This window comes from Musa acuminata, chromosome BXJ1-5, assembly GCF_036884655.1.
Source record: "Musa acuminata AAA Group cultivar baxijiao chromosome BXJ1-5, Cavendish_Baxijiao_AAA, whole genome shotgun sequence".
Classification (NCBI taxonomy): domain Eukaryota; kingdom Viridiplantae; phylum Streptophyta; class Magnoliopsida; order Zingiberales; family Musaceae; genus Musa; species Musa acuminata.
Genome location: NC_088331.1, coordinates 45,767,863 through 45,794,762, shown reverse-complemented (window position 1 = coordinate 45,794,762; position 26,900 = coordinate 45,767,863). Strand labels below are relative to the sequence as shown.

The window sequence follows — 26,900 nt, the reverse complement described above, 5'->3', positions numbered from 1 at the left end:
TTATATAAACAAACAAGAGGAATTCCAATTTCAATAAATAAAGTCAAAATCAAGCAGATTACATCATTCCCCGATGACAGAACCATTATAAAGATATGCAAGGTAGTATAAGTCACCATTATTATCGAATCACACTGGTTAAAATCCCAACTTTCATCCTCAGTCAAGCTCTATGGCGACACAGACAACCAAACTGAGTCTTTTTCAGCCTAGGGTGTATCCCAAGGCTTGGGCTCGGGGACGGCGACGACCATACCTTGCAGCTCGGGCTGGAGGACGACCTGGCACCCGAGCCTGGCGTGCTTGTTGAGGATGCGGTTCCTGGAGGCCCTGGTGAGGATGTAACTCTCGTCGTAGGACGTGGGCGGGAGCTTGTCGAGCCACTCCTGGGAGATGTGGACCTCGCATTCGGCTGAGCAGGCCTCTATGTCCTCCAAGCGGTGCGACGCCGGGTCGATGAGGCCGGCGTTGATCAGGGCGCGGAGGAGGGTCTGCCCGGCGAGGCCGATGACCTCGTGCTTGCTCCCCTCGGGATCGACAGCGAACAGCTTCACGATCCGGTCGGCGACCTTCCTGGAGCCAGATGAGGGGGCCGGGGAGGCCGATGAACAGGAGCGGGCGAGGGGCCGGAGGGAGAGTGGGGGATGAGATCGCGCGAGGTGGAGAGGGATCCGACGGAAAGCCGCGATCGCCATCTCTAGGGTTTCCCAACTCTTCGAGATCGGGAAATGGAGCCTTCGAGGAGGGGGACAGAGTGACGAGTCGATCTCGAACCGAATTTTGTAGAAAATTGTTCCCTTAGCGGGTCGAATTCGTGCGGGTCCAATTGTTACCTTGATAACATGTCGTAGGATCAACTACAATTTCGGATCTACAAATCCGAACCCGATCCGATCTATATAGTCTAAAATTAACTTTTCATTAGTTTGATTATTCTTAATTTATGTTTGTGTCAATCGTTTTATAGTTAGTCCGAGTCTAATCTTTAACATTTAGTGACTCCATATCACAATCTAACAACCTTAACATGATTTATATTATCACAAGAAAAAAAGACTAATTACATATTATCCGAGTTAATTACTATCTAATAATCTTAATAATTTAACTAATTATTTTTAAGATCAAAATCTCTACACTTTCAAAAATTATATTGGGATCTCTATATAAAATATTAAAAAGATAATTTTATAAAATTAAACATAAAAAAATTATTAACATAATGGATTAAATATTTTTCTTTTGTAAATATAATGATGTAACTTTTGAAAGATACATGTTATCTCACATTGGAAACAAAATAACAGTAAATGAAATAGAGTTGGGGCTTCAAAAACATCAACAAGTTTAGATGTTCAATTATTGTCAAAAGAACAAAAGCAGACCTTGAAGGTTCCAGAGTTCATGTCTCATTCTGCTTTCCAGCATCAAAGGATGAGAGAGTTGCACCATTAATAGAAGCATAAACTGGTGGGCATGGAGATCTCAAACTCGTGCTTGAGCTTGGCTTCTTGCCAGGAAGAGGAGTTTGCTGAACATACGAGTAGCTGCGGACGATCGTGCTGCACGGCGACTGCTCTTCATATCACCATTTACCGTGCATTCAAAGTTCAACCCTTTTAAGGATCACAGTTGCTTGGAGCATTCCTGCAAAGGAGCATTCTTGATCAATGGCAAAGTGGCGAACAAAATAGACAAAGCTGATCTTAAAAATGACAATTTTGACAAGCTAAGGTAGAGGATTTTCGACATGTTTTGAGAGATTATTTGTTTCTTGGAAGAGAAAATGATCATGCTATTCCATTGCATGCTCGACATGAGACAATTTCTGCGATTCTTGATGAATGACAAAAGTGGCAAACAAAATAGACATAGCTGCACTTAAAAATGACAATTTTGACACAAGAAGGTAGAGATTTTTCAACATGTTATGAGAAATCATTAGTTTCTTGGATGAAAAATAGCTGACAATGATATGATAAGTTTATTGGACCCCAGTTTAGACAAATGATCATGCTATTCCATTTCGTGCTCTACATATGACAATTTCCGTCAATTGAATATACTTAGAGAGAAAATAGAGTTTCACAGAAGGTGGCCAAAATTAAAATATGCACCTGAGTAGAAGTCAACATCTTTCACCCTACCATCCAGAATTGAAGGAAGAACTCTATATTGTGGTAATGTCCAGCCCAGTTCATAACAAAGATCATCCAGTTCCTGCATGAAACAAAAATTGTAACAAGCTATCGCCAATGTCATTAGTTAAATAATCAAGGCAATATATTTTAACTTTATGCTCCGTTAATTGAGCACGACGCTGATTGCGTGATGTTATACTACATAGACAATTCTTTTTCTTTGACACATACCACATATTTGGTACTACATAGAAACTTGTACTGTTCATAGCATATGCCCAACTTGTTCACATTTATAGCACATTTTTCAGCTTGCTCATATGTAGCATAATGTATCATGGTGCAAGTTATATAAACTAAACAAAAATCATATATCAAAGGATCTGATCCAAAAACATAAAATTCATGCATCAGTGTGCAACTCTATTTATCTCCCAGTACAAGAATGAGAAATTCTGCCATTTCTTGAATGTTTTTAAACTAAATGGGCCCAGAAATTGACCAGTAGCAACTGTTGACATCCCCAGAAAGCTACTTGAGTAGTTCATAAACCAATAGTTGGCTAGTAGAAAAATTCAACAAGAATCTTATTCATATTTTAAGCAAATTACTAAAATTCCTTGCAATATCAACTCCTAGTGTTTGCTGGCTTCTCCAGCATACCACAATTATCATCGTATCAGTCTCAAAATGAAGCTGATTCACCAAGACCATGTGTTGGCCACCATATGAATCATTAGAGGTAAAGGGATGTCCTAGTCATTACATCACAGTTCAATTAGGTTGATTTACCATACTTTACCAGTATATTCCTGGAGTAGATTTATTCTTTACCATTGCTCACCAGCACATTCCTCAGTGCAGATTGTTACATGACATTGTGCATCTGGAATTGTGAATTTGATCAAAATGACCAAAAGATTTCCCAGGAATATCAACTAGTATTGCCAATTTCTACTTCCAGTGGACTTCCTGTGCACCCAATAATAATATTATACAATTACTCAGCTCACCCTGTAATTTCTGCAGATCCAACAAAAATTCCTCAACACATCTCTAGTTTCACACAACCATGAATATAGCTAAAGCGCTAATATGAATTTGAGATTGATATTCCTTTTGCCGATTTGATGTACGGAGTTACTAGGAAAGATAGTAAAAGAAATATTTTTATTTGTGAACAACTAGGTATCGATTCAATAGAGAATAAGATAAGAGACAATTGTTTTGACATGTGCTTTGGAGACCTATGGATGCAGTAGTTAGAAGTAGTGAAATAATTAATATTAGTGGTATGGAGAGAGGTAGATGAAGACTTAAAAAGATTTAATGGAAATTATAAATATTCTAAACTTAACTAAACATGACTTTTTATATATCTAAATGATGACAAAAGATCCATATAGCCGATCCTAAATAGTTAGGACTTACGGCTTTGTTATTGTTGTTGTATTCCTTTTGCTGATATTCTATATCATAGATTGAGGTATACTGCTTGTCCAAGAAAGGATGTATACATAAACTCTCGTATTGATGATTTTCCTCATAAGTGAACTAGTTTGCTTTGTTCTATTATCCCTTCATGCTCTCATACACGATCTTTGTGTATTATAGAAACTAGATGACATACAGGGATGCAGCTTCAGCATGATGGTTATAAAGACAAATTAGTGCTGAAACCTTTTGCAAACCATCATCAATTGTCACTATATGAGACCACATAGCCTGTATATGCAGCACTAAATGAAAGGCCAAAAAGGGGGGAAAAATTAAAGCCCACTGTGACATTACGGATCAGACATTACAGGCTTTACAGCCATATAGAAAATTGTACTGTCTAGGTCAAAATCAAACGAATGAAGACCAAACAAATTTTTTTGCACTTTAAAACTATAGAAGAGATAGAGAAGTATAAGGATAAAAGTTCTACTAAAGATTTTTTATCAATGCAATGAAACAAAATCAAGGAGTCATGTAGATGTTACACCTTCTCAGGGCGACCATTATTAGGACTGGATTTAGCATCCTGAAGATTGTTATTTTCCCTCTTGCTAATACAAATATCTGAAATGATTGTTTCCCTAGTTATCATACCTTCACTTGCTGATGATTGCTGATGTTGGTTCAAGGATGCATTGTCCTCTATGTTGATAGGTATGTAGGTACCTGGTGATGAAGCATTTCTACATGATTCTACTGGGCTTTTAATATTTATAACTGCATGATTTGTCCTGTTTCTGTACTCATTCAATGTAGATTTATCAGTAAATATTTGATCATTTGTGTCAAGCTGCCTGTCTAGCTTCAAAAGGGAATCATTAGCTCCAGTTTTTCTTGTACAATCAACTACTGATGACTTTTCCCTGGATAATGGATTATTTTTCTTCTTGTAGTTTGTATCTTTATTTTCACCTTTGGTCGTATTGTTACTTGGCATGCATAAAACTTGATCCTTCTGATCAGAATTGCTGAATACATGACCTTTTTCAGTCAGTGGTTTGTCCAATTCCGGTTGGTAGTCCATATCTACAACTGTTGGATGCCTCAATGATGGCAAAAAGCCATGATAATGTGTTTCCCTGTTCAATGCAATTATCATTTTGCAAAGTATTGCATATAAGAACCATGTTCCTTAATGGCCTAGGTTTCAGTGTTGTCATATAAGGAATAGCAGGTTACCTGGAAATCCAATCAGACAATATATCATAGTATGGTAGTAAATGATAGTACTTAACTACTGAAGTCACTTCAGAAGGTTGGTCAGTCCTGATTAGAGGCCCTTGCAAGCTGCAAAATTATAAAGTTCTTATCAGTAATAAAGATACCTGAAGTTAAAAGGAGGTTATTTGTTATTTTGACATATCTAACATTGATATCATTGGGGAAAAAATTAATGAACAAATAAAATAATAAAAAACAGAAAATAGGTAAATAATATATTTTAGTGGATGCATAATATTTTGTTTATATACCCAGGAGATATATATAGATACATGCACATAGACACATTTTCTGCTAGCATACCTGCTTATTACGGCTTTGATAGGAATTTCCACAAGCCCTTCATTCATTGCTTCTGTGTAGTTCATTATATATACCCTGATAGTGGTCTTCTCTCGACTTAATGAATATGTCATATGACGCTCCAAGATACTCAACTTTGAACAGTTGCTACCTGTTTAATAGAAGATTAATCTTCCTTTAGACTGAGAAGAATCAAGAAACAACAGAACAGAGCTAGAAACCACTTTGACTCTTCACCCTTCCGAATTTTATGTAGATGCTGTATGAACAAATCTAGCCATAAGTACCAAACATCAGAAACCATTCTGTGGCAATGGATAAGAAGAAACATCTTCTGCCCGATGAGCAGTGAGCTGCTGATTGAGAAAAAGTACACAAGGCAGATAATGCATGACAATTTCAAAAGTAAATCTCCATTAATGAAATAGATGGATTAGTAAGATTCCTAGTTAAATGATACATGTAAAGTGCTGTACAACAAGAAGAAGCATCTTTTACTACACAAGCAGAGATGCTATAATAGAACATGTGCATACAACAGAAATTACACATGATGATACTAGAAAGTGCAACTTTCTCCACATAACTAACACTAGAATATCACAACATCAATATATTTGAAACCTTAGAAACAAAGGGGAAAAAGGACAAAAAGGTCTTGATAATCATCAAAAAGGTCTTTAGATCAATGTTAGTTTATTAGAAATACTTCTAGAATTTTTAGATGTGAAATAAGAGATAGTTTCCTGTTTCATCCATATATTTCAATGGACAAAAAATGTCAAAAAAGTACTACGATCCTCCAATATTCAGATTATACTGGTGTTTTGTTACTCCAGAGAAATGATAATGATGATTTGTAAAAAGAAATAAGGTAGGGCTAGAAATATATAAATGCCCAATCTAAAAATTGAAAATTTGTTGAGAAGCTATCATCATCCTCTTTTCTTAAACCACTACCTCTGCTGCCAAGGAAGTAGGTTGTGGAGGAGATGTGCAAGTGGTGAAAACAATGAGCAGTGGAGAGGTTGGGATGAATCCATGGTCAATGAGGATGAAAAGTAGGATGGTTAAGAAGTGGTGAAAGTGAAGACATTGATTGTGGTGGTGGACAAGGTGACCATGATAGTAGAGGTAGTGGAGTTGGTCATGGTAGTATAGTGGAGGAGCAATTGATGTTGGTGGAAGTGGACAGTAAGGAATAAAAGGCAGTGAATTAAAAGAATAAAGAGGGTAGTCACTAGTGCACTTTAAACAAGTCTCTAAAGTCTAAAGTAAAATAAAAAATTAAAGAATATTTCTATGTTGTTGGCATGAATTGACTGTAGAGAGCCATTCAAAAATTAGGTGGACAATGTATGTTCCAAGTAGTAAATATTAACAAGATAGGGGGAAATTAAGAAAAAAAAGATTACTGGTACAATTCAGTATTAGTCATATTAGCATCAAGTAAGCCCAGTTTGTTGAGTAAGCTTGGTTTTTGGATCGGGCAAGCCAAAATTGCCCAAACCATGTACCAGTTGGCCATTGGACTAGATGAAATTGCCCAAACCATGCATAAGTTGGCCACTGGAGCAGTAAATATCCACTTGTACCATCTAGTACAACTGAAATGTGAATAACTGTATCAAACTATTAGAGCACTGAGACATTGACTCATATATCACATTGGTCAGACCTAGGTCCTAGTTAAAGTTATCACAAATAGAAACCTCATACCATTTCGCAATATACGCAATAGTCGAACTCAACACCGGAAAAGCTTTAAAATGACACTGAGCATATGACCTACAACAGACAGAAATAAAAAGAAAAGAAGAAGAAGGAAAACATGCATAATAAGTCTATAGATGTTTCCTTGCAGTGGTAAGTCCATAAGGCCACAATAAATAAAAAGATGGTGAAGTTTCATCAGCAGCACATTGCAGCAAGTTTCCAGTGTAACCACAAGTTTTTAATGATGTATCCAATCCGCTATATGGTAAAACATAGTAATTATCTATCGAATTAGACTAGTTATATAGTAGTGTTACTCATTCTCATCAATTAGTCATAAGCTAAGTTAAAAATCAACAAAGATACTGTCAGAAACAATTAATGGCCTGGATACATGTTACAAATTTACATAAGAAAATCAGTTACTCCTTCAGAAAAGAATTAACACATATTCATTAAAACTCAGGAAATAAAAACATAAATATTGATTGACAGCACCTGTTTTCTGCTCCACAGCAGAAAATGCAAGCTGCTGAAATACATCTTCATTTTCCAGAGATTCATCTGAAATTAAAGATCCTTTTTCAGATAAGTGCATTTTCATCTGTGTTGTCCCTATCAAATTTTCGACTTGTCTATCAACTTCTTTCTCCACCAGTGACCACACCCTCTGTGTCATAGAGCAGAACTCAAGCAAACACTTTTCCTTCTTAGTATCTACAAGAAAGATAGCAACCTGAGAAATTGGCCATCCATCCATGCTAGGAGCATTTTTAGATGCATCTAGTGCTGATGAAATATTACAGGCATCCATGACCATCTTCTCCATGACTGAGAGATGCTTGTCAAGATTTCCTGGCCCTTCTTCTTATTTGAGCATAAATTTCATATACATCAAAAGGCTGGGATTTGCAATGGAAACCATTTTGCAGAAAGGTTCGAAAGCAAGAAACTTAAGTTGTGGAAACTGCTTTCTGTGGTAATAATTATACAGCAGCACAACTGAATGCATCTGCAGCATGACACAGAAGTTGCAGATCAAGAAATCATTAGAAGATCAGAAAGGTAATAACCAAGAGAAGTCTTGAGGTGCACAGGAAGTAGAAAGATTAGGGAGATAAAAGTAAAAATTCTATGTACAGTAAGTTATGAAGTCCTCATACATAAGAAGACAATATTCTAGCCTGCTATTTTTACCATTCAGTCAGCTGTTTTTCCCTTATCTCATCAATCTCATCAAAGTCCTACCATTCAACCTGCTGTTTTTGGACCATGAAAGCATAATGTTTTGTGTTAAAGGCGTAAAGCAAGCCATCCAAACACATAGGTGAGACTAAACAATCCTCCTTCGGTGAAGATTGGATATAATATTTTTACAAGTATCCACCGGTCAGCCAGAAAACAATTATACACCTACATAGCTACAGATAAAGAAAAAGCTTGCAAACTTAAATTTCATTCATATAATACAAAATTAACAGAAAATGTAGCATATTGTTTTCTACTAGAGCAGTCCATGTGATAATTGTATAAATCAGATTGAACAACCTTGTTCCATTCAGACTTGATATACTCCAAGAAGTATCAACTGGATCAACTAGCATATTTCCAACATATCTTCAATTAATGCAGATCAAACAGGAATTTGTAAGCTCAACTTACTTCTAAAGATAGCAGGAACGGTACAATACACAATCATGTAGAATATAAAAGCTTTTGATCTTCAACACAAATGCAATGTGATTTGCATATGTCAGTACAGTATCCAAGTATTTTTCACATCTCTTTTGCTTCAAGGTCCTGCAAACAAAGCTTCTATAGAGTTCTGAGAAAGCAAACACATCACCCGTATATGATCTTACATTATTAAATCTTCATTAACAAATCGATATCCTGAAAGCTAACTGTGTTAGCTATGAGGTCCACATATATTGCTCCTGTTATTCCTTTGATTTTATTGTGATGATTTGTTTTTTATACTATTTTTTTTATAAGAGAGCCACCAAGGTGTAAGTACTATAGACGTTTTTGAGATTTACATTATTGAAAATAAGAGTCTTCTCTATTCTGTAGTCAGAGTTCTGACTTTACCACTTCTATAACTTTTTGCCTAAACCAAAATTTCAAGACCTAATTGTGAGTAAGGTGGCCCAAAGTGGCGATTCCAACAAAAAATTTCCTTCTACACTCTGATTTATTTAATTCAAAATTTTGACTTATGAGGTATAAAACAACTCTCAACAACTAGACATGCAACACAATCTGTCATTATTTTCCTTTTTTTCCGAACAAGCTACAATCAATTAAATTCCTACATCCATTAGTGAACGATCAATCTACCTTCACTAAGAGCAGCTTATGCATGCAAAATCACAACTCACAACCCCATCAGATCCATTTTTTACTCTTCGTTTCCGACTAAGCCCTTAATTTTCGCCCTAGAAAGAGGAAAAAACGAAGAAGACGACAAAGCGTTAGTGCAATCAAATACATAGTTTTGAAGAGAGATGGTGCCTGCTTAGCCACGGCCTTCTGTTGATCGATGGTAGGAGGCGGATGAAAGGAAGCCCTCGCGGGGAGGAGAGGCGCGACGAGGTAACCGATCAGGGCCTCGACAGTTTCCTCCATAGGAATCAACGCCGCCGGTTGCTCCACTGATCCCGAGCTCCCGCCGCCAACTCCTTCCGACATTAGATTGATTGATGGATGAAGGCGTCCAACAGCAAGACGTTTAAGGTTGGTGTTACTCGACCGAGGTATTCCGATCACAATGGCGGTTGGCAGGGAGCGCGCTTCTTGTGAGGAAGAAAGGGGAAGGAGTCGGTACCGAGCTTACTCAATGAGAGCTCGTTCTTAACGTTACCCTTCGGGCTACCAGCCCTGTTATTGGGGATAGGGAGGGCCCCCACAAGCTCTTTCGCTGCTCAAGGATTTTTCAGGGGAGAAACTGACTACTCAGTTCCTACCCGCTTAATTACACGAAGGCTCCACATGGGACCGACCTATTTCTATTCAATCATCAGGCTGGTATCTTTCGGACAATGATATACGTGGGAAAAAAGCCACTTCTAATTTTTACGACAAAGGGGAAACCGCGCTGCTTCATGTGAATACGTTAGTCGTAACTCAAGTTGTAACTCAGGGCGTGATACGGGTGCTCTGGTCTTCACTCGAGTCGGGACTCGTATCGCGACGGGAAGCAGCGTCCGGCGATCAAAGCTTTGGCGTCCGGTGGATCTGGACCGTCCAAATAATAGAGCGACGCTTTTTGAGGTTCCCGCCGCCAGTTGCAGAGCAGCGTTCCCCCCTCTCGTTCTCCTGCTCGCTAGGGCTTCGCCTGAGCCGATCTGTGGGTAACGACTCCTCTCATCCTCGATTTGGATCTCTAGGTTTCGATCACTTCTCTTTTGTTGATCTTTGCGGCATTTCTTGCAACACTGTGAAATTTACATTTTTTTTTTCTCCTATATTCGAACTTTAACTTCAACAACCCTATGTCGTCTAATCTCCCTTTTCATTTAGTTTTCTGAGCCTAACAGAAGTTTCAAGCTGCTGAGCACACATCTTTGTGGAATTTCTTGCAACACTGAGAATTTACATTCTTTTTCTCCTGTATTCGAACTTTAACTTTACAAACCTATGTCGTCCAATCTCCCTTTGCCTTTTGTTTTCTGAGCCTAACAGAAGTTTCAAGTTGTTGAGCACTCGTCTTGACCGATGCTCATCTGCTTGAATGGCTTATTGGGTTTTTCTTTCTATCGCTGATTCGTAGGGATGTTGACATACTTAATTTTATGTCAGATATACACATACCTGACACATATCTTGTTGAAACTTATTTTAGGGCTTAGAAGACAGACAAAGGCAGGTAGACATGGCTTCTCAAACTCCTGCTGTTATTCAAAATGAAAATTTGCCCTTCCATGGAGGTATTACCTATAACTGATGTAGCAAAGATTTGTGCTTTAACCCTCTAAAGACTGGTTTTATTATATCTAGGCAAAGGTGTTAACGGTGTAAAAGCTGATATTTCCAAGCCTGCGAGGGTGGGGCGTCAAGATCGAAAGGCTCTGAGGGATCTTTCAAAAACTGGAAAGCCTGCATTATCTTGTGCATCAAAGGCTCCAACATTGAAAGATAAATCTGGATTACGTGCACCTGAACCTACCAAGGTTGGTTCAAAGAACAATTATCTGACAGAAGAGGAGCTAAAGAGATGTCAAGAATGGGCCAAAGAGGGAATTGAGCAGATCCATTTCTCAGGAAATGACTCACAGAAACTTCAACAGGAGAAGGATGAAGAACGTATGTATGAGACTGCTCTTAGTTTTACTTATTTTGCTTCTAGCTTCTTGTAATTCATTTGTTGTGTAATCTTCATTCTCCATAGGTGTAAATAAGAAAGTCAAGAAAGTATTGGCTGCACTACGCGATTGGACGGACATGTCTTACAGTTTTGCAATCCCATCCAAAGTACATCATCTAGTAATGCAGTTTGTCTTACATTTATGTTTTGACAATTCTAAATGTCTAGTTGCTGTGTATCCCACTTTTCATGCAATTAAATGTATGGCACTTTTAGCTGGAGATGGTTTATGGCTATGTCACATTTTCATCTTTGTGTTAATTCTAGGCTACAAAGTATATACTTGTCATCTGATAACTCTTACTCCTTGATGATGAAAAGTTCTTTTTAACATTTTACTTTTAATTTAACAATTGCTTTCTATTTTAATGTTTTCATTTTACTTCAACTCTTTTCTGTTTAGTTGCTGCTAAAATTGTCTGATATGAGGAGTTCTTGTTAATTTTCTGGATCTTGCTTAGTTGTATGGTTCCGGGATGGAAATAGTATTCCATTATAGTAACTTCTGTATTGTAAAATATTGTTGTTTCAATGATAATAGGAAATAGAACTCTATAGAAGATGGAAAAACTGACAACTTCATTTGTAGTGTCCTAAAGTTTCCTTGTCCCATATGTCCTCATTTCCTTCTTGTCATTTAGATGTGAATACTAACTTTACCATTCAATAACACGATGTGGATGAGAAAAAGTTTATACCATCTATCTAATTAGCAGGTTTTTATTCCCGTTGAGCATTCCCAAGATTGTAATCTTTCCAGCACGATAGGCATAGTACCATCTGACTGGTGCAGTTGTATGTCCTCCATTCAACTACTATGATGTGTATGCCTGGGTCTGCATTCCTATCATTTTTTTATAGAACATATTTGCAAATACTCTTTTTACGATAATCTTTTAGTTCAAGTTTCCATGGATATAGGGTTTATTGATGCCTCATCACTATTGATGTGTAGTTTGCCAAGTATGTTTGCCATGTAAATTCACAAGGTGATGCATATAAGGCTGCCTAGTGGCATAAATATGGAGATTCGTGGATTTTGTTCCTCATTCATGATCAAGGTCTACGAACATCCATAGTGTAAGAAAAGGTGACATCATAGATTGAAGCAATATCCAAAATGCACATTCATATATAACATTCAGAAGGTTGGTCTAGAATATAGCTATTAGTTGCAGATCTGACATTTCAGTCAACAAAAGTTAATCTTTTATTTAAAATATAAAACATGAACCTTGCTTCTCCGTCCCATACAAGATGAACATTGGACCAAAGTGCATTTTCTGGCTAATGCAATGCAAGATGTTTAGACCTTGCTCATGAGCCTCAACCTTTTTGTGCGTGCTTTCGCCTAAGTGAAAGCATGTGCTTAGCAATCTCAAGTACGCTGCTCTAAAAGTTCTTTATGAGATGATGTAAATGTGTAAACCTTTCAAACAGCCACCAGTCTATTTGTCCATCTGAAAATCATGACTCTCAACTCGCTCGCTAGCACTCCCTCAATCTGTAAGTTGAGGATATACTCAATCTATTCAAGTTTATACAGACTAGGATGCATCATCACTGGCATCACATATATTATCTGGAGCACATCAAATAACTGGAAGATTCATTAAGGGTAAAAGTCAAATGGCTTGTAGGTTGTTTCATCTAAAAATGCTGTTACTGCTGAATAATGATTGTTTCATCCAAAATTGTTGTTTCATCATCAGTTTCTCTTTTCTGAGTGAATCCTGTGAAATGTGTCTATGATTGTTTCCAATATGAATTATGTATCAATTTAGTATTTTTAAACTCTTGGTTTTGGAGATATTTTTATTTTATTTTATATTATTTTTTGTTTCTCTATTTGACATATACTTAAAGGCACCTATTTTAGCCCTTTTTGCAGGGTATCAGCCTATAACATATCCTATATTCTCGAAAGACCTATCATCCTGGCAAAAAAATGAATATTTTTGTGGTTTTATGTTTTGATTCTATTTGTGACAAACTACAAACTAGTTAAGAGTTAGAAGACAGTTTTTGACAGACGAAACCAATATCGATTATGAACTAATCAGTAAAGGGTTCTGATATAGGAAGTCGCTAGTGACTCTGAAGATATTATAAAGATGGAACTGGTGCCCGAGGAACTTCCCCGAAGCATCACCAGGTTCACCAATTTAGGTATGGTGTGTGTAGGCATATGTCGCCATGCATCGTAGTTTCTCTTATACAGCATTATTTTTTGTTATATTCTCCATGTATCTAATGTTCATTTACTCCAGTCTTAACGTGCCTTTCTTTACTTTTCTTCTATCTTGTTATTTCTTTCTAGGTGAAGAAGAATTTGACGATCTACTCACCAATCAGGATTTCCCATTTCTTGATCGCACGTTTGAACTCAAGTTAAAAGAGGACTACGGCAGTGATATATCCAGCTTTTAGGTAAACTTTTATTATCTGTACTTCCAATTCACATGGGATGATTTCATTTTCGGCCAACATTGTTGTATTCCAAGTAGCACATTCAATCCTTTGTTTTGTGTTCCTCTTGTTTGCCACTATTTTTCTAATGAAAGTCTGCCTAGAAATGTTCTGTGATCACTCAGTTCTAACCATGTATTCAGTTGAATGTTCTTAGTTTTTTATTTAATACCAATCTCATGATTAATAATAAGCACTCGATTGGTGTTAACAATGTATGATGTCGAAAATGATATCTTGTGTTTTACATGTTAATGGTTATCTAGTTGGTTGTCTTGTGCCAGACCCTTTTCACTCAATCCAACACAAGGGTACTGTTTCACCAAATTGAGATCAATGTTCTTACAACTCATTGCAACAAGTTGTAAGAAGATGAGTCTGTGTTTGGCTGATTTTGTTAGGGTGTGAATCCATGTATTATCGTCTTCTTCCTAGACATGGTAGATGAAACACTTCATGTAACTCATGTCATGGAAATATTAAGTGGCATCTCACTAGATCTCAATAGTAGAAAAAGTTAGTGACAAAGTTTACAATTGATTGCTGAACCATATCATAGTGATGTTATTTTATGTTGCTATATATGCATCAACAGACTTTTTGGTAGATTAGACAGTAGGAAATACAAAAAGAAATTTTTTGTTGCAATATATACATCAACAAACTTATTGTTGGATTAGACAGTAGGAAATGTAAAAGGAAACTAAACAAAAAGAGAGAAACACTTTTCAATCCAAGGAATGTAAATCAAAATTCATACTAATCCTCTTTTTACTTGTGCTTCTCACCAATGACTAGTGATAGAATCACTCTGATACCTATTGTAAATTCTGATGAAGATTTGGTCCATCGATTTGATAGACTCAAACCACATGATTTATAATATTTTGACTGGCATGGTCTGAGGCATATTGAATTCATATATATATATATATATATATATGGTTTGAAGCATATCAAGTTAATATCAAAATTCCCTCTTATAATAAAAAAATAAAAATCTTGAAATTGTTAAAATGCATTTCCATTATGCCTTCTTAGATGTATGATCTACTTGCAATCATGTTGGTGAATATTTCCTTAAAGAATAATTATTGGCAGTGTGGTGTAATCAACCACACCATTTCAAAATTGATGCACCATTACTTTTGTTGGCCACCACACCACAAGCTCATCAATCTTATGAATGCCATTCCTTTGCAGGGATGAGAACCTGCTTTATATTAATCTCAGCGTGCCGAGGAGAAAGTCAAAGAAGTGAGGCACAAAGTTCCTTCACTACCAAGAAAAATAACATCTTTCGGCAGCATGATTAATTTGGAGAGTAATGATTGCTTGTTGCCTAACAATCGAGTCAAAAAGATTTCATGCATTTATTGCTTATGATCGCGGGCCATTGACTATAATAATCATTTGGCCTTTGTATCATTAATTCAGGGGAACAAAAGCTTCATCATGCTTGTTTCTACCATCTCCATTAGGGTTCACTTCTCAATACATAATGCTCAAATAGGCATCATTAAATTCAAATACTTGGCAGAACGATTCTGATGGAGTTCGTAATCCTTGTTATTTTGTATCTTGGTTCTTGGTTCCGTCTTATAGATCCTCTTGGCTCGAATTCTATCTTCATCATTTATCCTTTGTAAAAAAAGAATATGACACTTTTGATGAGGAATAATTTTGCCTGAAACAATAAAATTACAAAAATATTTTTTTTCTATTTTTTCAAATAGGTGAGTAGAGTAGAAAGAGGATATTTTTAGCATTTTCTAATAATAGGAATGAATAATGTCCCCCAAATACCTCCAAGTCTCATGGTAAACTCATGATGGCAACTTACTTCTCTCTAAATCCTAGTGGAAAGTTGGTTGGCCAATCTGCTTTAACAAGAACAAGGGGGAAACTGTTTCCCACAATCAAAGATTGTGTTCTCCTCAAAATGTTTCAGCCTTCCTTTCAACTCACCATATTGCTTCTAAAGATGTTATATTATATTAAAAATAATATTTTTTTATTACATTAAATTATGTACGAGATGTTCTTAGATGAATTCAAACTTAGGATCTATCAACTATCCAATATTAAATTCATTGGAGCTTAATGCTTAGAATTCACCAAACATAAAAATGTGAAGAGAGAGAGAGAGAGAAGAGAAGAAGAAAAGAGAGGTACATCTTTTCCTGTAGTTGAATGGATTAAATTGGTCATATTCTATAAGAACGACATTATGATACCATGTCACGATCGGTCTCGAGTTACTCCCTTCATTCCGATGTACACGTTTTCGTACCCGCATCGGCTGCGGAGAGCGACAGATGTGGGTCCCAGGATGGGACCCGCTGTGGCTGTAGGAATACGTATATGGGTGTTGTCGTAATGTGTTGGATGTGGAATATTTAAGCCGTGATGATATCATCACCCGCCATGCCATGGCGCACATACCATACATTACATGGCTGAAGCCATTTATATGCGGAGAGCCGTCGCGGGGTTTAGAGACGGCGGAGAGGAAGGGAGGAGGAGGGCGATCCCATGGCTGAAGCCGTGGAGGAGGAGAAGGGATCCGCGCGGATGCCGCGCAAAGGGGAGGAGCCGTGGCGGCTGAAGGGGGGCGGCGGAGGGGGAGTGACGCTGGAGGGTTACGTCCCGCGGCCGGGCTGGTTCGCGAGGACGAGGAGCCTCACCGACGAGGACCTGGAGGAGCTCAAGGGGTGCCTCGACCTGGGGTTCGGATTCAGCTACGAGGAGATCCCGGGGCTCTGCAACACGCTCCCGGCGCTGGAGCTCTGCTATTCCCTGTGCCAGAGCTTCCACCTGGACGATCATCCGGATCGGTACCCGTCGCCTTCTTCATCTCCCGTCGCCAATTGGAGGTTCTCCAGCCCTGGTGAGAAGCATTCCTCCCTTGTTCGTCCGTGATTAAGGCAAAAGCTTTGATCTTTCTCCTCTAAATCTTGTTCGTCGACAGGGACGAATGACAGAGAACCATCAATTTCTTTTCAATGTTCGTTTCGTCTTCATTCCCCATCTCATTTTTCTGGATCGAAAGATTAACTTGAGAATTGGGTAAAAACCCCCAATTCTTCTTATGTGCCAAAGAAGTTGAGATTCTTGTGGGTTTATTATCATGATCTGAATCAATTTTTCGGTTTATCTACCAGGAGATGATCCAGATGAAGTCAAAGCAAGGCTCAAGTATTGGGCACAAGCAGTGGCTTGTACTGTCAGATTATGCAGCTTAAAAAGGGTCAAGTCTGTGAGTTCAACCTGATGCTGGAAGAAGCAATATCCATGGAATTCTATTGCAGTGACTGTACTTGGTGCCACTGGGAGCACTTTTTTTCTTGCCATGGTCCACATTGAAGGTGGAAATGAAAGGGCACATCAGCAAAAGAACAAGGAGAAAGAGGAGAATGACAAGAGAGGTCCACTATAACAAGTCTGACCTACAGACACTGTAGAGAAGAATGACATCTACTCTTTCTGTATGATATAAAATGAATAAGATGGTTATTGATATGAACAGTATGAAATGTGGGTATCTCAAATTGTTCAGGCAATCAGTTCAGTTACAATGAAGATAAATAAGTCAGAATACCTCAGCTCTTCCTTTCACCTGTCTCAGCAATCATACATTGACCAGTTTATTTCTGTTATAATCAAGTGTAGTAAGTACCTGAAGCTTGTCAGCTCCCCATTAAGCAGTGATTGAGAGATGGAAGGAAAACCAATGGGGTATTCTGGACTGCAACTCACATCTTCATAGGATGTAACCTAGAAATTTTCATCTGTCACAATTAGGTTTGCTTGCTTTTCTTTTTCTTTATCCTTTTGAAGAGTGTAGAAATACTTGAAATATGTTTTCTCAGAGTAACTGAGGGTAAATTCAACTAGCACTTGGATGGTCTTGAAGTGGTTGCTTCAGACATTATTTCTTTTGTAAAGTATTCCCAGGAGGTGATGCTAAATGCAGGCAAGCAACCTTGTTTAGCATCAGCTCTTGATAAGCTACTTTGCAGAAGTAATAATGATTGAAGCAACCATTGCAAGAAGACTATTGAAGGGAGTGCTGCAGTAGCAGCTGAATCTTTTTCCTGTACCCATCCTTTTGTACTTGGGGAATACAGATTATGCCTGGATTACCTAAAGCTAAGGAATAATTTGTGATGCACAAAGCTAAGGAATGATGTTGGTGAATGAATTTGCTGCATCAGCAATGAAAGAGCATTTTCTCTAATTTCATGGTTGAAGAACTAAGAGATGCACACAAGTCTTGAGCCAAGATGAAAGCAATTGTACCTGTTTCTTGTAGGCAACCAGCATTCAAAACCAAGCATATTTAGGTTGCATCCATGGACAGAAGAGGCATTCTGTTGTCTGTGACTGTGTTTGTTCTCCAATATGTAATGATTTCTCCCATCTGCAACCAGCAAAGTTGATTCTTACTGTTTTGGAAGATAAGAAAGCAATTCAAGAAGACAATGGAGAATATGTACCTGTAATACTGATTAATAGCATCTGGACAAGTTCAACCCTATGCATGATGTGAGGCAGTTGGTCTCAGCTAGTTTAACCATCAACATGTTTTCAATCATGTCTTTACTTTATGAATGGTCCCAAATGAAGGGGACAACCATGCAACTTAATCAGAAGCACACCAATCAATAACAACATATAAATAATAATAATAATTTAATCAAATAGGTCGATCCAGTCGAAATGATCTCGAGCGAAGAAATCATTATGTTGATGAGTATTTTCCACACACAAAGAAAACTGAAATGTAATGAATATTACAACTTTTATTACATTTTACTATCCCTTACTGCTACACAACCATCTGGAGAAAGACCAGCAACTAAAACACTCAGCACAAATCACACACTCTGAAGGCCTGCAAAAGAATTAGATCATCATCATAATGCTCCCTGACTAAGAAAATTACACAGAACATGTATACTTCCAGCATATAAACGTACCAATTGAGACAAGCTGACACTGTGAATGGCAATCATTCCATGTTTCAAGCATTTGGAGGTGGGGGAGGAGGAGCATCAGGTGGGGGAGGGGGACAGTCTTCGAGAATAGAAGAGAGTATTTTCACCACATTGCTCATATAGGGTCTGAACTCCACATCGTGCTGCACGCATAGAGCTGCCAATGCTGCCAGCTGCGGGAACAAATCGAGTCTAGGTTTAGTCATTATTCCCCAAAAGCAGTGGTATTCAGTGTAGAAGTGCTCTATGCCCAGTGAATCAAAATTCACAACCTCAAGCTGTTAAGTCAAAGCAACGAGTGAGAAAAATAATATGTGTCCATAGACAGGAGAAAGACCTTTGCAGCCCCTCTTATTGAGTATTTTCCTTTCAACTTTGGATCCACACATTCACGGAATTGATCCTTCCTCAATCTTGGAGTTGCCTGTAAAGAGGAGGTAATTGCAGTCACTTGTGTCAACTGATACAGCAAGCCACTTATTGTCAATAGACAACCATGATCAAGACAACTATTTGTATTCCTAAACTACTTAGGATTAACTGAATAGATTCTTTCCTGCTACTGAACTTGAAGTTATCCAATCCAGGACAACAGCTTGCTCAAACTTTTAGACAGTTCATGGTTATTGCTTGTTGAATTATTTGCTTTAAGATGGCCACTGACATAATAAAACACCAGAAGTTTGTGTCATAGGTGAGAATGTGAAAATAAAAATAGGTGGTATTAATCCAAATTGACATAGAACTCGTATGAGAATACAAAACAAACTTGTTCATCCAGTGACCTAGGATACATATTAGATGCATGACCATCAAAAGAAATGATGCAAGGTATTAGCACCCCTTTCACCACTTGATGGGAACAAAATGAGATATTCTCAACTCTTTTAGTCTGTATCCTTATCTTGTGATTCATACTCCAAGTTTAAGGGAATTAGCACCCCTTTCACCACCTGATGGGAACAAAATGAGGGGCTCAAAATCACTATGTACTTCTTTACGTTGTTTCTTCTCTCCATTTATCTCTTTTATTATCAGTACAGTAAATGCCATACTTTGGACTTCCTTTCATGAAATAAAATTTGCCATGTCACCATGTCATAACCTCATTTCTCAATTTCCAGATCAATCATCTTTCCAGTTTCCACCACGATTTCTCTTATCAGTTATCATTTCTGTCAACTTCTAAACCATCAATATCTCTCACTTTTTATACAACATCTGCATCTCACTTTTTCCTTTCTTGACAATGCCATGCATGGAGTGCCATACGATCTCTAGTGATGATTGATGCTTCATACTCACATTTTTCTGTTTCGGAACAGTTCCATGCATCCAGAGCAATACCATTCCTAATGATTATTGATGCTTCATCTCATATGCCCATTATCATCATCCTTTCATTTTCCAGCTGGTGCTTGAATATAGATGTCAAGTTGTGACATGCATGTCATTGAACTTATGATCTTTTGTAAATATGGGGCTCTAATTTGTGTCCACTGTAATTTTTGGTCTTCCCTCAAGGATTTCTTAAATAAATTGAGTGATCTAACTAACCATGATATGTAATTTCAAATGGTACTGTCCGGTATGGGCGGTACACAGACCGCTCACTATCGGACGGAACGTGCTACAGTGCCATGCTACAATGCTATAATAAGAAGAAATATATAAAATCGTTTGGTACGCCCTAATGTACCACTTGGTATCATACCGTACCGTACGGAGCTAACCTCGAAACACCGGTACGGTATGATATTATATACCTTGGATCTAACATCTTCATTCTTCTACTTTTTTTTGCAATAGCATGATTAAATTAGACCGGTCATAATATACAGTATCCTGTATATTTTGCTGTATCTTATTATAATGTTTTCAATTTGTAAACATTCTTTTTCTTTCCCTTTTTAAATTCCAAAATCAAAATCTCTATTACAAATTCTCATTTGGCTTATGTCAAGTGCCTTCATGGGATCAAAATGGTGATGATGACAATTCATTTGTTTTCTGATCATCAGATTTTTAATGTCCATATTTGCAGTCTTCGGGGTTAACAAAATAATAGTTGTGGTGCATAAAAAGAAAAAGATACTGATGATCAAGACTTTTGGCTCTTCTCTATACAAAGTGGATATGAAATTCATCAAGAAATCCTAACAATTCAATATGGATTTAACTCTTATCATGAGTTATTTTCAGACAAGCTTTGCCCTACTCTTCACAATTACGTATGGGTCCAAATTTTATCATGTGTAATATGATACCAAGCTAGGACAGGATTTTATTTTTTTTAATTTAATTCTGTTACTTCATGATACAGCAAGATTAATTGTCTTTTAAATTGAACAGAATGAAAGATTTTCCCCAATTGTTAATGTTTCCACAGGCAAAATTCCAAAGAAATGAACATAAAACTAGTTTCTTCATGGGACAAAAATTAATGATGGTGATGCTGTGTCATCTGACTTTTGGCTGTTACATTTTCATGTCCACAAACATTATTTAAGATCACAGAAACAATGACTGAATGCATAGAAAGCAAAGACGAAGAAGACTAAAACATGCTTAATTCGACTTCATAACTAGTGGTATGAAAACAGACCAGTTTTCTTCACATTTTCAGATGAACATACTTTTATCATGTAGAATATAGCACGAAGATTGAGAAGCATGATAAAACCAATGCATTTGGAATTTGTAAAATAGAAAACAGACAGCCTTATCAAGCTGTATTGGTTATCGTTAGTCAATTGGAGTCGAGCAACCCTGGGTTAGTGCCGAATGACAAAATTTTCAATAGATTTCAGTTAGCAATATTCATATTGAATATTTTTCTTTTACTTTTCATTACTTCCCATGTATAGCATGGGTTATTTGCTTGTCGATAACAAAGAAGAAAAGGCTTACCCAGGTAACCACGTTCTGCTGCTCTTTAGGCAACTCAGTTTCTGTGGTTTTCCTGCCAGTCAGCAGCTCCAAAAGAACAACACCAAAGCTATATACATCACTTTTCTCTGTCAGCTGGCCTGCCATAGCATACCTGCATAATATTGCACAGATCAATATAATGACTAAGGAAAAAGGAAAAGTGGTGGAGGGTAGCAAGGTTTAAGAACTCACTTTATCTCAATCAAATTCAATAAAGATACAGTTTATTGCATTTGACAAAGTATCCGAGAAGTTTATAAAAGAAAAACATTTCATATGCAGTAATGATAATTAAGGATTTCATTGTGGTCAGTGAGAAATGAGTGCCACAAGAAATGATTCATGTAATTTCATAGAGTGATTTCATAGTTGCCAGTGAGAAAGGGACTTCCACACGAATTATTCATGTACTAAGTTCAAAAGCAATTGCAGAGAATTCAAGTCGAGTAATTACTCTGGTGCATGATAAACAGAAGTTCCCGAGGCTCGAACAGAACGAATACGAGTGACTACGTCAGAAGCTTGATTTAAGAGGTTGTAGTTTGCAATCTTGGCTTTAAAGCCCTCAAATAAAAGGACATTACTTGATCTGATATCACAATGTATTATAGGAGGCTGAACCTCCTTGTGAAGATATTGTAGCCCCTTAGCTGCATCAAGAGCTATTTTCAGTCGCTGTGTCCAGTCCAATAGTAGACCAGATTCTGCACCTTTTTCACCTGTGGTTTTAAAAATAAATCAAATTCTTGTACTGCATTATAAGAACTGCGAATATAATGTAAATATCTACTAAAAAAAAGTAAGAAATGTGGGCAAAGTGGAAAACACATCTTGTACCATGCAAAATATCTTGTAAAGAGCCGAGAGTTGCATCTTCATAGGCCAACAGAAGCATATTTTGTTCCACACAATATCCTAGCATTTCAACAAAGTTTTCATGCTTCAAATTTGATGCCACCGAAACCTAGTGCCAAAAAGAAGAAGTTAATTATTCAATGTGACATTGATATTGAACAGATGCCTGTGTCAACATTTACAAGTCCAGATTTTCTAAACGACAGAGACAAAAGAAGCATTCATCAGTGAGTAAAAACCTGAGTCAAAATTTCATTTCTTTCGTCTTCCGACGAAACATCGAGTTCTCTTATAGCAACCTTCTTCCCATTGTTAAGAACTGTGGAGTATTCCTTTCCATGTGACCCTTCACCAACCATAGACTTTGAATCAAATTTGTCAGTCTTTGGTTTCAATTCCTCTGAAGAAAATTTAGGCACCTTAATAGGAGGTGGCTTTCGGGGTTTTTTTCTAGAAGTGGAGTACTTTGAACCTCTGTGCTGTCCTGGAATTATAAAAGAAAGAAAATTTTAGAAAAAAATAATAGCAGCAGCAGCATGGCAAATATGACAAGATAAAAAAATTGCGCAGAAGAGAAAATTTTATTCCAAGATTAGAACAGTGTATACCCATGCGGCATTTAAATAAACATGGTGATACAGCATCTAAGTATCTTAGTATTAAAAGAAAAGGTAAAAAATGAACAAAGAAACAAGTTAATGGCATATAAGGTGGGAGGCTATAGAATGGGTTAATATTTTCAATGTTCCTTTAGTTGCTCAACCGAGAGTAAAATTAAAGGCCCTGATTAACAGCAGGAAGGAAGCCAAGAATCGATTATAAAACTGTGAACAGTTTCTCTACTTGTTCGACTTGATAAAAGGGAAGAAAAATATAACATACAAGATTAAAGATGACAGGAGAAGCTCATATTTAACAGACATACTGCAAAAGAAACAAATAAAAGATCAATTTGGCGGAAGGAGTTAACATGGTTTAAAAGATAGAATACCCAAACCATTTTTTTGCACTTGATGAACCCAATAATGATATGTTTGCCTCTGAACCAATGAAACAAAAGGACATAGATAACACATAGAAGTTCTTCAAATGACCACTAGATCAAGAATTTGTGAAACTAATGATGCAGCGGCAACCAAGCTACCTTGATTCTTCCTTGATTGTGATGATAATGAACATAAAATGGCAACAACTAGATCAAGGATTCAAGAATATCCAGAATCCAGATTACAAGATGACATCTCCAAGTAATCCACTTTGTGAATGAATTATTATGCATCAGAAACAAATAGATGCATCTGAGTTCTGCCAACTAATGTCTCGATTCAAACACTAATCTATATCTAATTAAAGAAATAACAATCCTTATAGCTAAGCAAATATGGTTCTAAGATTATCCAGCCCTAGAAGTCTCCAGTCAGTGTCAGTAGGCTGCCATTTTTGTACCAGTCAGCCATAAAACTTTTAGGCATATAATTACATGATTTTCTTTCCCCTAGCAAGAGTTCTATAAAAATTCATATTCTGTCAGTTTGAGCAACTGGCCACATTACATAGTGAATTATTTTATCCACTGAAATCTCTTTCCTTTGTTCAGGTTGGAGAATTTTGGTTAGTTAAAAAGAGACTGCTTGCTGAAGGTTATAAGATCGGGGAGTAAGTTTGGAAAAAAAATATCCTTGTGCATGATTTCTTTTAGGGAAAGAAAGGATGAATAGCCAACCTGTTACTTCTCATTACTCCAATCAATCATTTTGTCACAATGGTAAGTCTTATATTGCTCATTAATCAAAAACTAATCTGATCAGCCTGGATTAACTCCTCTGTTTCATCCAACAAAATCAAATGGATGCTGTCAAAATATGACCTAAATTCTTTACTGCATCCTCACATCAAAACATCAAACAACAAGAACAAAGATTGAAGCCTTACAGGAACATGACCTCCAAATTTATACAGTTTATTACTAAATCAAATGAACACATACTATGCAATGGTAAGTGCAATTATCATGAGATACACAACATAGTGAGAAAGTAATTCTATTCTGTGAATAGCCAAGCTAACAACATACCACCAGTTGGTCTCATCATATGTTCTTTCTTATTGGGATGACAAGAACAGCATAGCCAGTACTGCATTACACCTTTCTTCTCTCTACGTAGAGGATGTAACTTTATTTTAGAAAAAGACCATCAAGATGCATATAGTAAGCAAAAAAATCTATCTTGATACACAAAGAAAAAGAGAAAATAGAGAAAGCTTTCTGAGAAATGCAGGAAAAAAATGAAACTGTAAACTAGATAAACACCTGAAGACCTCGTCAGAAAAGCACATTATTTGGGTTGATTGTGATAATAAGAGATATCATCTTTGAAGATCGAAGGCCAGAATTAGGCCACAGTCAAATGCAATAGGGTGAAAAACTAAACCATTATGCCAAAAAACAGCCCTAATTATTCTCACAGAAAGCCAAAAGCTACAACAGATGCATTTTTTATAAGAAAAATAGTATACCACATTTTTCACTATCAATCTTGACACACCGCCATCCAACAACAGAATCACAGCAACTGATGTCACCCAAACAGAAACCAAAAGAAGGGAAGCCTCTCTCTCTCTATAATATATATATATATATATATATATATATATATATATATATATATATATATATATATATATATATATATATATATATAATAATAGCTTTCAAAACTCTTCTAGCTAATGCGCGTTAGATTCTTCAACTGAAGAATTCATAATGATCCAACCAAACAAAAAACAAAAACCAAAGAAAAAGCAAGAAAGCAGAAAAAGATATCAACTTCCCAACCCAAAGGTTGAATCAAACCAATGAAAAGGCCACAAGAACGGGACTTGAGCTTTGGTAACCAATAAATATGCCTTGACAAGGAGGACGGAAACGAAGCGTCCTTAAATCCGCACAAAACCCACATTGCCAAGATTGTATCAGCAGCACCAACAAAGATCGAGCACAAATCCGGAAAACAAAAAGGGGCAATCCGTGCATGGCATGTTCACCGCGCCCTGATTCAACGAACTGAAAGAACGAGAGATCACCTAGAACCGGAATCGGGAAGCAGGAGGAGGGGTTCCCTGCTCGGCCCATAAGGGTCAGGGTTTCTTGGAGATGGAAGAGAGGTGGAAGGACCAACTTATACCGCGAGGAAAGCGAGCTGCTCCTTTTTGCCACCTTCCGGCTTTCCCAAATCCATTCCTGTCCCAACCGGACCGCGCCGAACCGAACCGGCCGGTGAACTTGCCTCTTCGGTGGTTGTACGAATAACGGCCATTGGCTCAAGCACACGAGTTACGTCACGAAATCACTTAGAGCACACAGAGAGGCTGGCAAAAGAAGAATCCCTGAGAGCTTATACTGTTCTTAGAGCTTTATTCTTGCATGGCATCTTTTGGAGTGCCAATAACTTGTTTTGATTATGTGTTACTTTTTATCTTTTGCATCTGATTCTTTGCGTGCCTACAAAGTCAATGGCAAATAGCAGAAGCTGTTTCCGTTGATTCCTGCTTTGTAGCTCTTTGAACAGCTCCTCTGTCCATGGAGATGCACTTGAAAGTTGCACGCAGTGAACTCCCTTCTGCAACACTACTGGCATTTAGCTAGAGAACTCCAGTAATCTAAGCATCTGCTTTATGGGCTGATTTGATGTAGCAGGAGAGAGAAGGATGCAGGAATCTGCTTCTGGCTCTTTAAAGCCAAGAAAAAGGACACAGTTTGGCAGCTATGGCTTCTCAGCTTGCTCAACAGTATCACCAAAAGGATTCTCATTGTCCAAAGAAGTTGATCATCATCAGGTTCTTCTTGTGGGCAATTGGTGTTCACTTTCATTCTGCAGTGGTTGCATCTTAGTGCCACCCAAGTGGCTCAAAAAAACATAGTTGGGTTGGAGACTACATTAGTGTGTGCAATATGCCAGTGTTACTGAACCAAGCTTATTGCATGATATGATTCATGATAGATGTATTAGATTTAATCTTTCAATAAGTGAAGCACAATGCAATTGGTAAATTGATTATTATCAACATCTTTATTTCATTTTGAAGTCCATCATGAACTTCATCATCAAGATAATATACATACATATATCACTGATATAATAAATGGAATTAGAGGTTCATTACACAAGTAAAATACTATCAAATTCTCAACCATCCAATGCCTATCTCTATTTTATTGGACTTGAATAAAAAATACATATACAAAAGTTTAGAGAGAATTCCTTGGGGTTTATATATATGGCAAGAGTGAGTCAATTGGTAATAAGCATTTTAAGTCAGTGATTTAAATCAGTTTGTCCCATCAGACTGAATCATATAATGAAACAAACCTAATGGATTGCAATAGAGTTTTAGAAG

At 37.2% G+C, this 26,900-nt stretch overlaps 5 protein-coding genes across 12 annotated transcripts; 2 read left to right on the top strand and 3 right to left on the bottom strand.

Moving 5' to 3' along the window:
• On the bottom strand, positions 1 to 767 carry LOC135674593 (uncharacterized). The gene has a single exon (XM_065184580.1). It carries the CDS (start codon positions 693 to 695, stop codon positions 210 to 212), a length of 486 nt encoding a protein of 161 aa, XP_065040652.1. The 5' UTR covers positions 696 to 767; the 3' UTR covers positions 1 to 209.
• Positions 768 to 1,203: 436 nt separating this feature from the next.
• Positions 1,204 to 9,678, bottom strand: LOC135674591 (uncharacterized). Of its 4 annotated transcripts, none has more exons than XM_065184574.1 (7): positions 8,544 to 9,678; positions 7,686 to 7,893; positions 7,380 to 7,598; positions 5,166 to 5,316; positions 4,821 to 4,928; positions 2,118 to 4,720; positions 1,204 to 1,647 (listed from the first exon to the last, which is right to left on the bottom strand). In XM_065184574.1, exons 2-6 carry the CDS (start codon positions 7,708 to 7,710, stop codon positions 4,123 to 4,125), a joined length of 1,101 nt encoding a protein of 366 aa, XP_065040646.1. In that variant the 5' UTR covers positions 7,711 to 7,893; positions 8,544 to 9,678; the 3' UTR covers positions 1,204 to 1,647; positions 2,118 to 4,122. The 4 variants fall into 4 exon arrangements, with proteins under 4 accessions (XP_065040646.1, XP_065040645.1, XP_065040644.1 ...); XM_065184573.1 differs by having other exon boundaries at positions 7,380 to 7,893; positions 8,544 to 8,681; positions 9,222 to 9,678; XM_065184572.1 differs by having other exon boundaries at positions 7,380 to 7,893; positions 9,222 to 9,678.
• Positions 9,679 to 9,715: 37 nt separating this feature from the next.
• On the top strand, positions 9,716 to 15,295 carry LOC135674592 (uncharacterized). Of its 4 annotated transcripts, none has more exons than XM_065184577.1 (7): positions 9,716 to 10,230; positions 10,726 to 10,810; positions 10,881 to 11,186; positions 11,272 to 11,366; positions 13,329 to 13,416; positions 13,568 to 13,677; positions 14,920 to 15,295. In XM_065184577.1, exons 2-6 carry the CDS (start codon positions 10,756 to 10,758, stop codon positions 13,675 to 13,677), a joined length of 654 nt encoding a protein of 217 aa, XP_065040649.1. In that variant the 5' UTR covers positions 9,716 to 10,230; positions 10,726 to 10,755; the 3' UTR covers positions 14,920 to 15,295. The 4 variants fall into 4 exon arrangements, with proteins under 4 accessions (XP_065040649.1, XP_065040651.1, XP_065040648.1 ...); XM_065184579.1 differs by having other exon boundaries at positions 9,716 to 10,234; positions 11,272 to 11,354; XM_065184576.1 differs by having other exon boundaries at positions 9,716 to 10,234.
• A 911-nt stretch (positions 15,296 to 16,206) lies between these two features.
• LOC135674590 (uncharacterized) lies at positions 16,207 to 17,252 on the top strand. Its single transcript, XM_065184571.1, has 2 exons — positions 16,207 to 16,606; positions 16,881 to 17,252. Exons 1-2 carry the CDS (start codon positions 16,252 to 16,254, stop codon positions 16,988 to 16,990), a joined length of 465 nt encoding a protein of 154 aa, XP_065040643.1. The 5' UTR covers positions 16,207 to 16,251; the 3' UTR covers positions 16,991 to 17,252.
• A 1,142-nt stretch (positions 17,253 to 18,394) lies between these two features.
• LOC135674589 (PTI1-like tyrosine-protein kinase 3) lies at positions 18,395 to 25,716 on the bottom strand. 2 transcript variants are annotated; one of them, XM_065184569.1, is made up of 9 exons: positions 25,587 to 25,711; positions 24,577 to 24,659; positions 22,742 to 22,986; positions 22,485 to 22,611; positions 22,102 to 22,366; positions 21,627 to 21,759; positions 19,054 to 19,140; positions 18,699 to 18,889; positions 18,395 to 18,613 (listed from the first exon to the last, which is right to left on the bottom strand). In XM_065184569.1, the coding sequence occupies exons 2-8, from the start codon at positions 24,641 to 24,643 to the stop codon at positions 18,743 to 18,745; spliced, it is 1,071 nt and encodes a 356-aa protein (XP_065040641.1). In that variant the 5' UTR covers positions 24,644 to 24,659; positions 25,587 to 25,711; the 3' UTR covers positions 18,395 to 18,613; positions 18,699 to 18,742. The 2 variants fall into 2 exon arrangements, with proteins under 2 accessions (XP_065040641.1, XP_065040642.1); XM_065184570.1 differs by lacking the exon at positions 18,395 to 18,613 and having other exon boundaries at positions 18,756 to 18,889; positions 18,989 to 19,140; positions 25,587 to 25,716.
• Between the last annotated feature and the right edge of the window lie 1,184 nt (positions 25,717 to 26,900).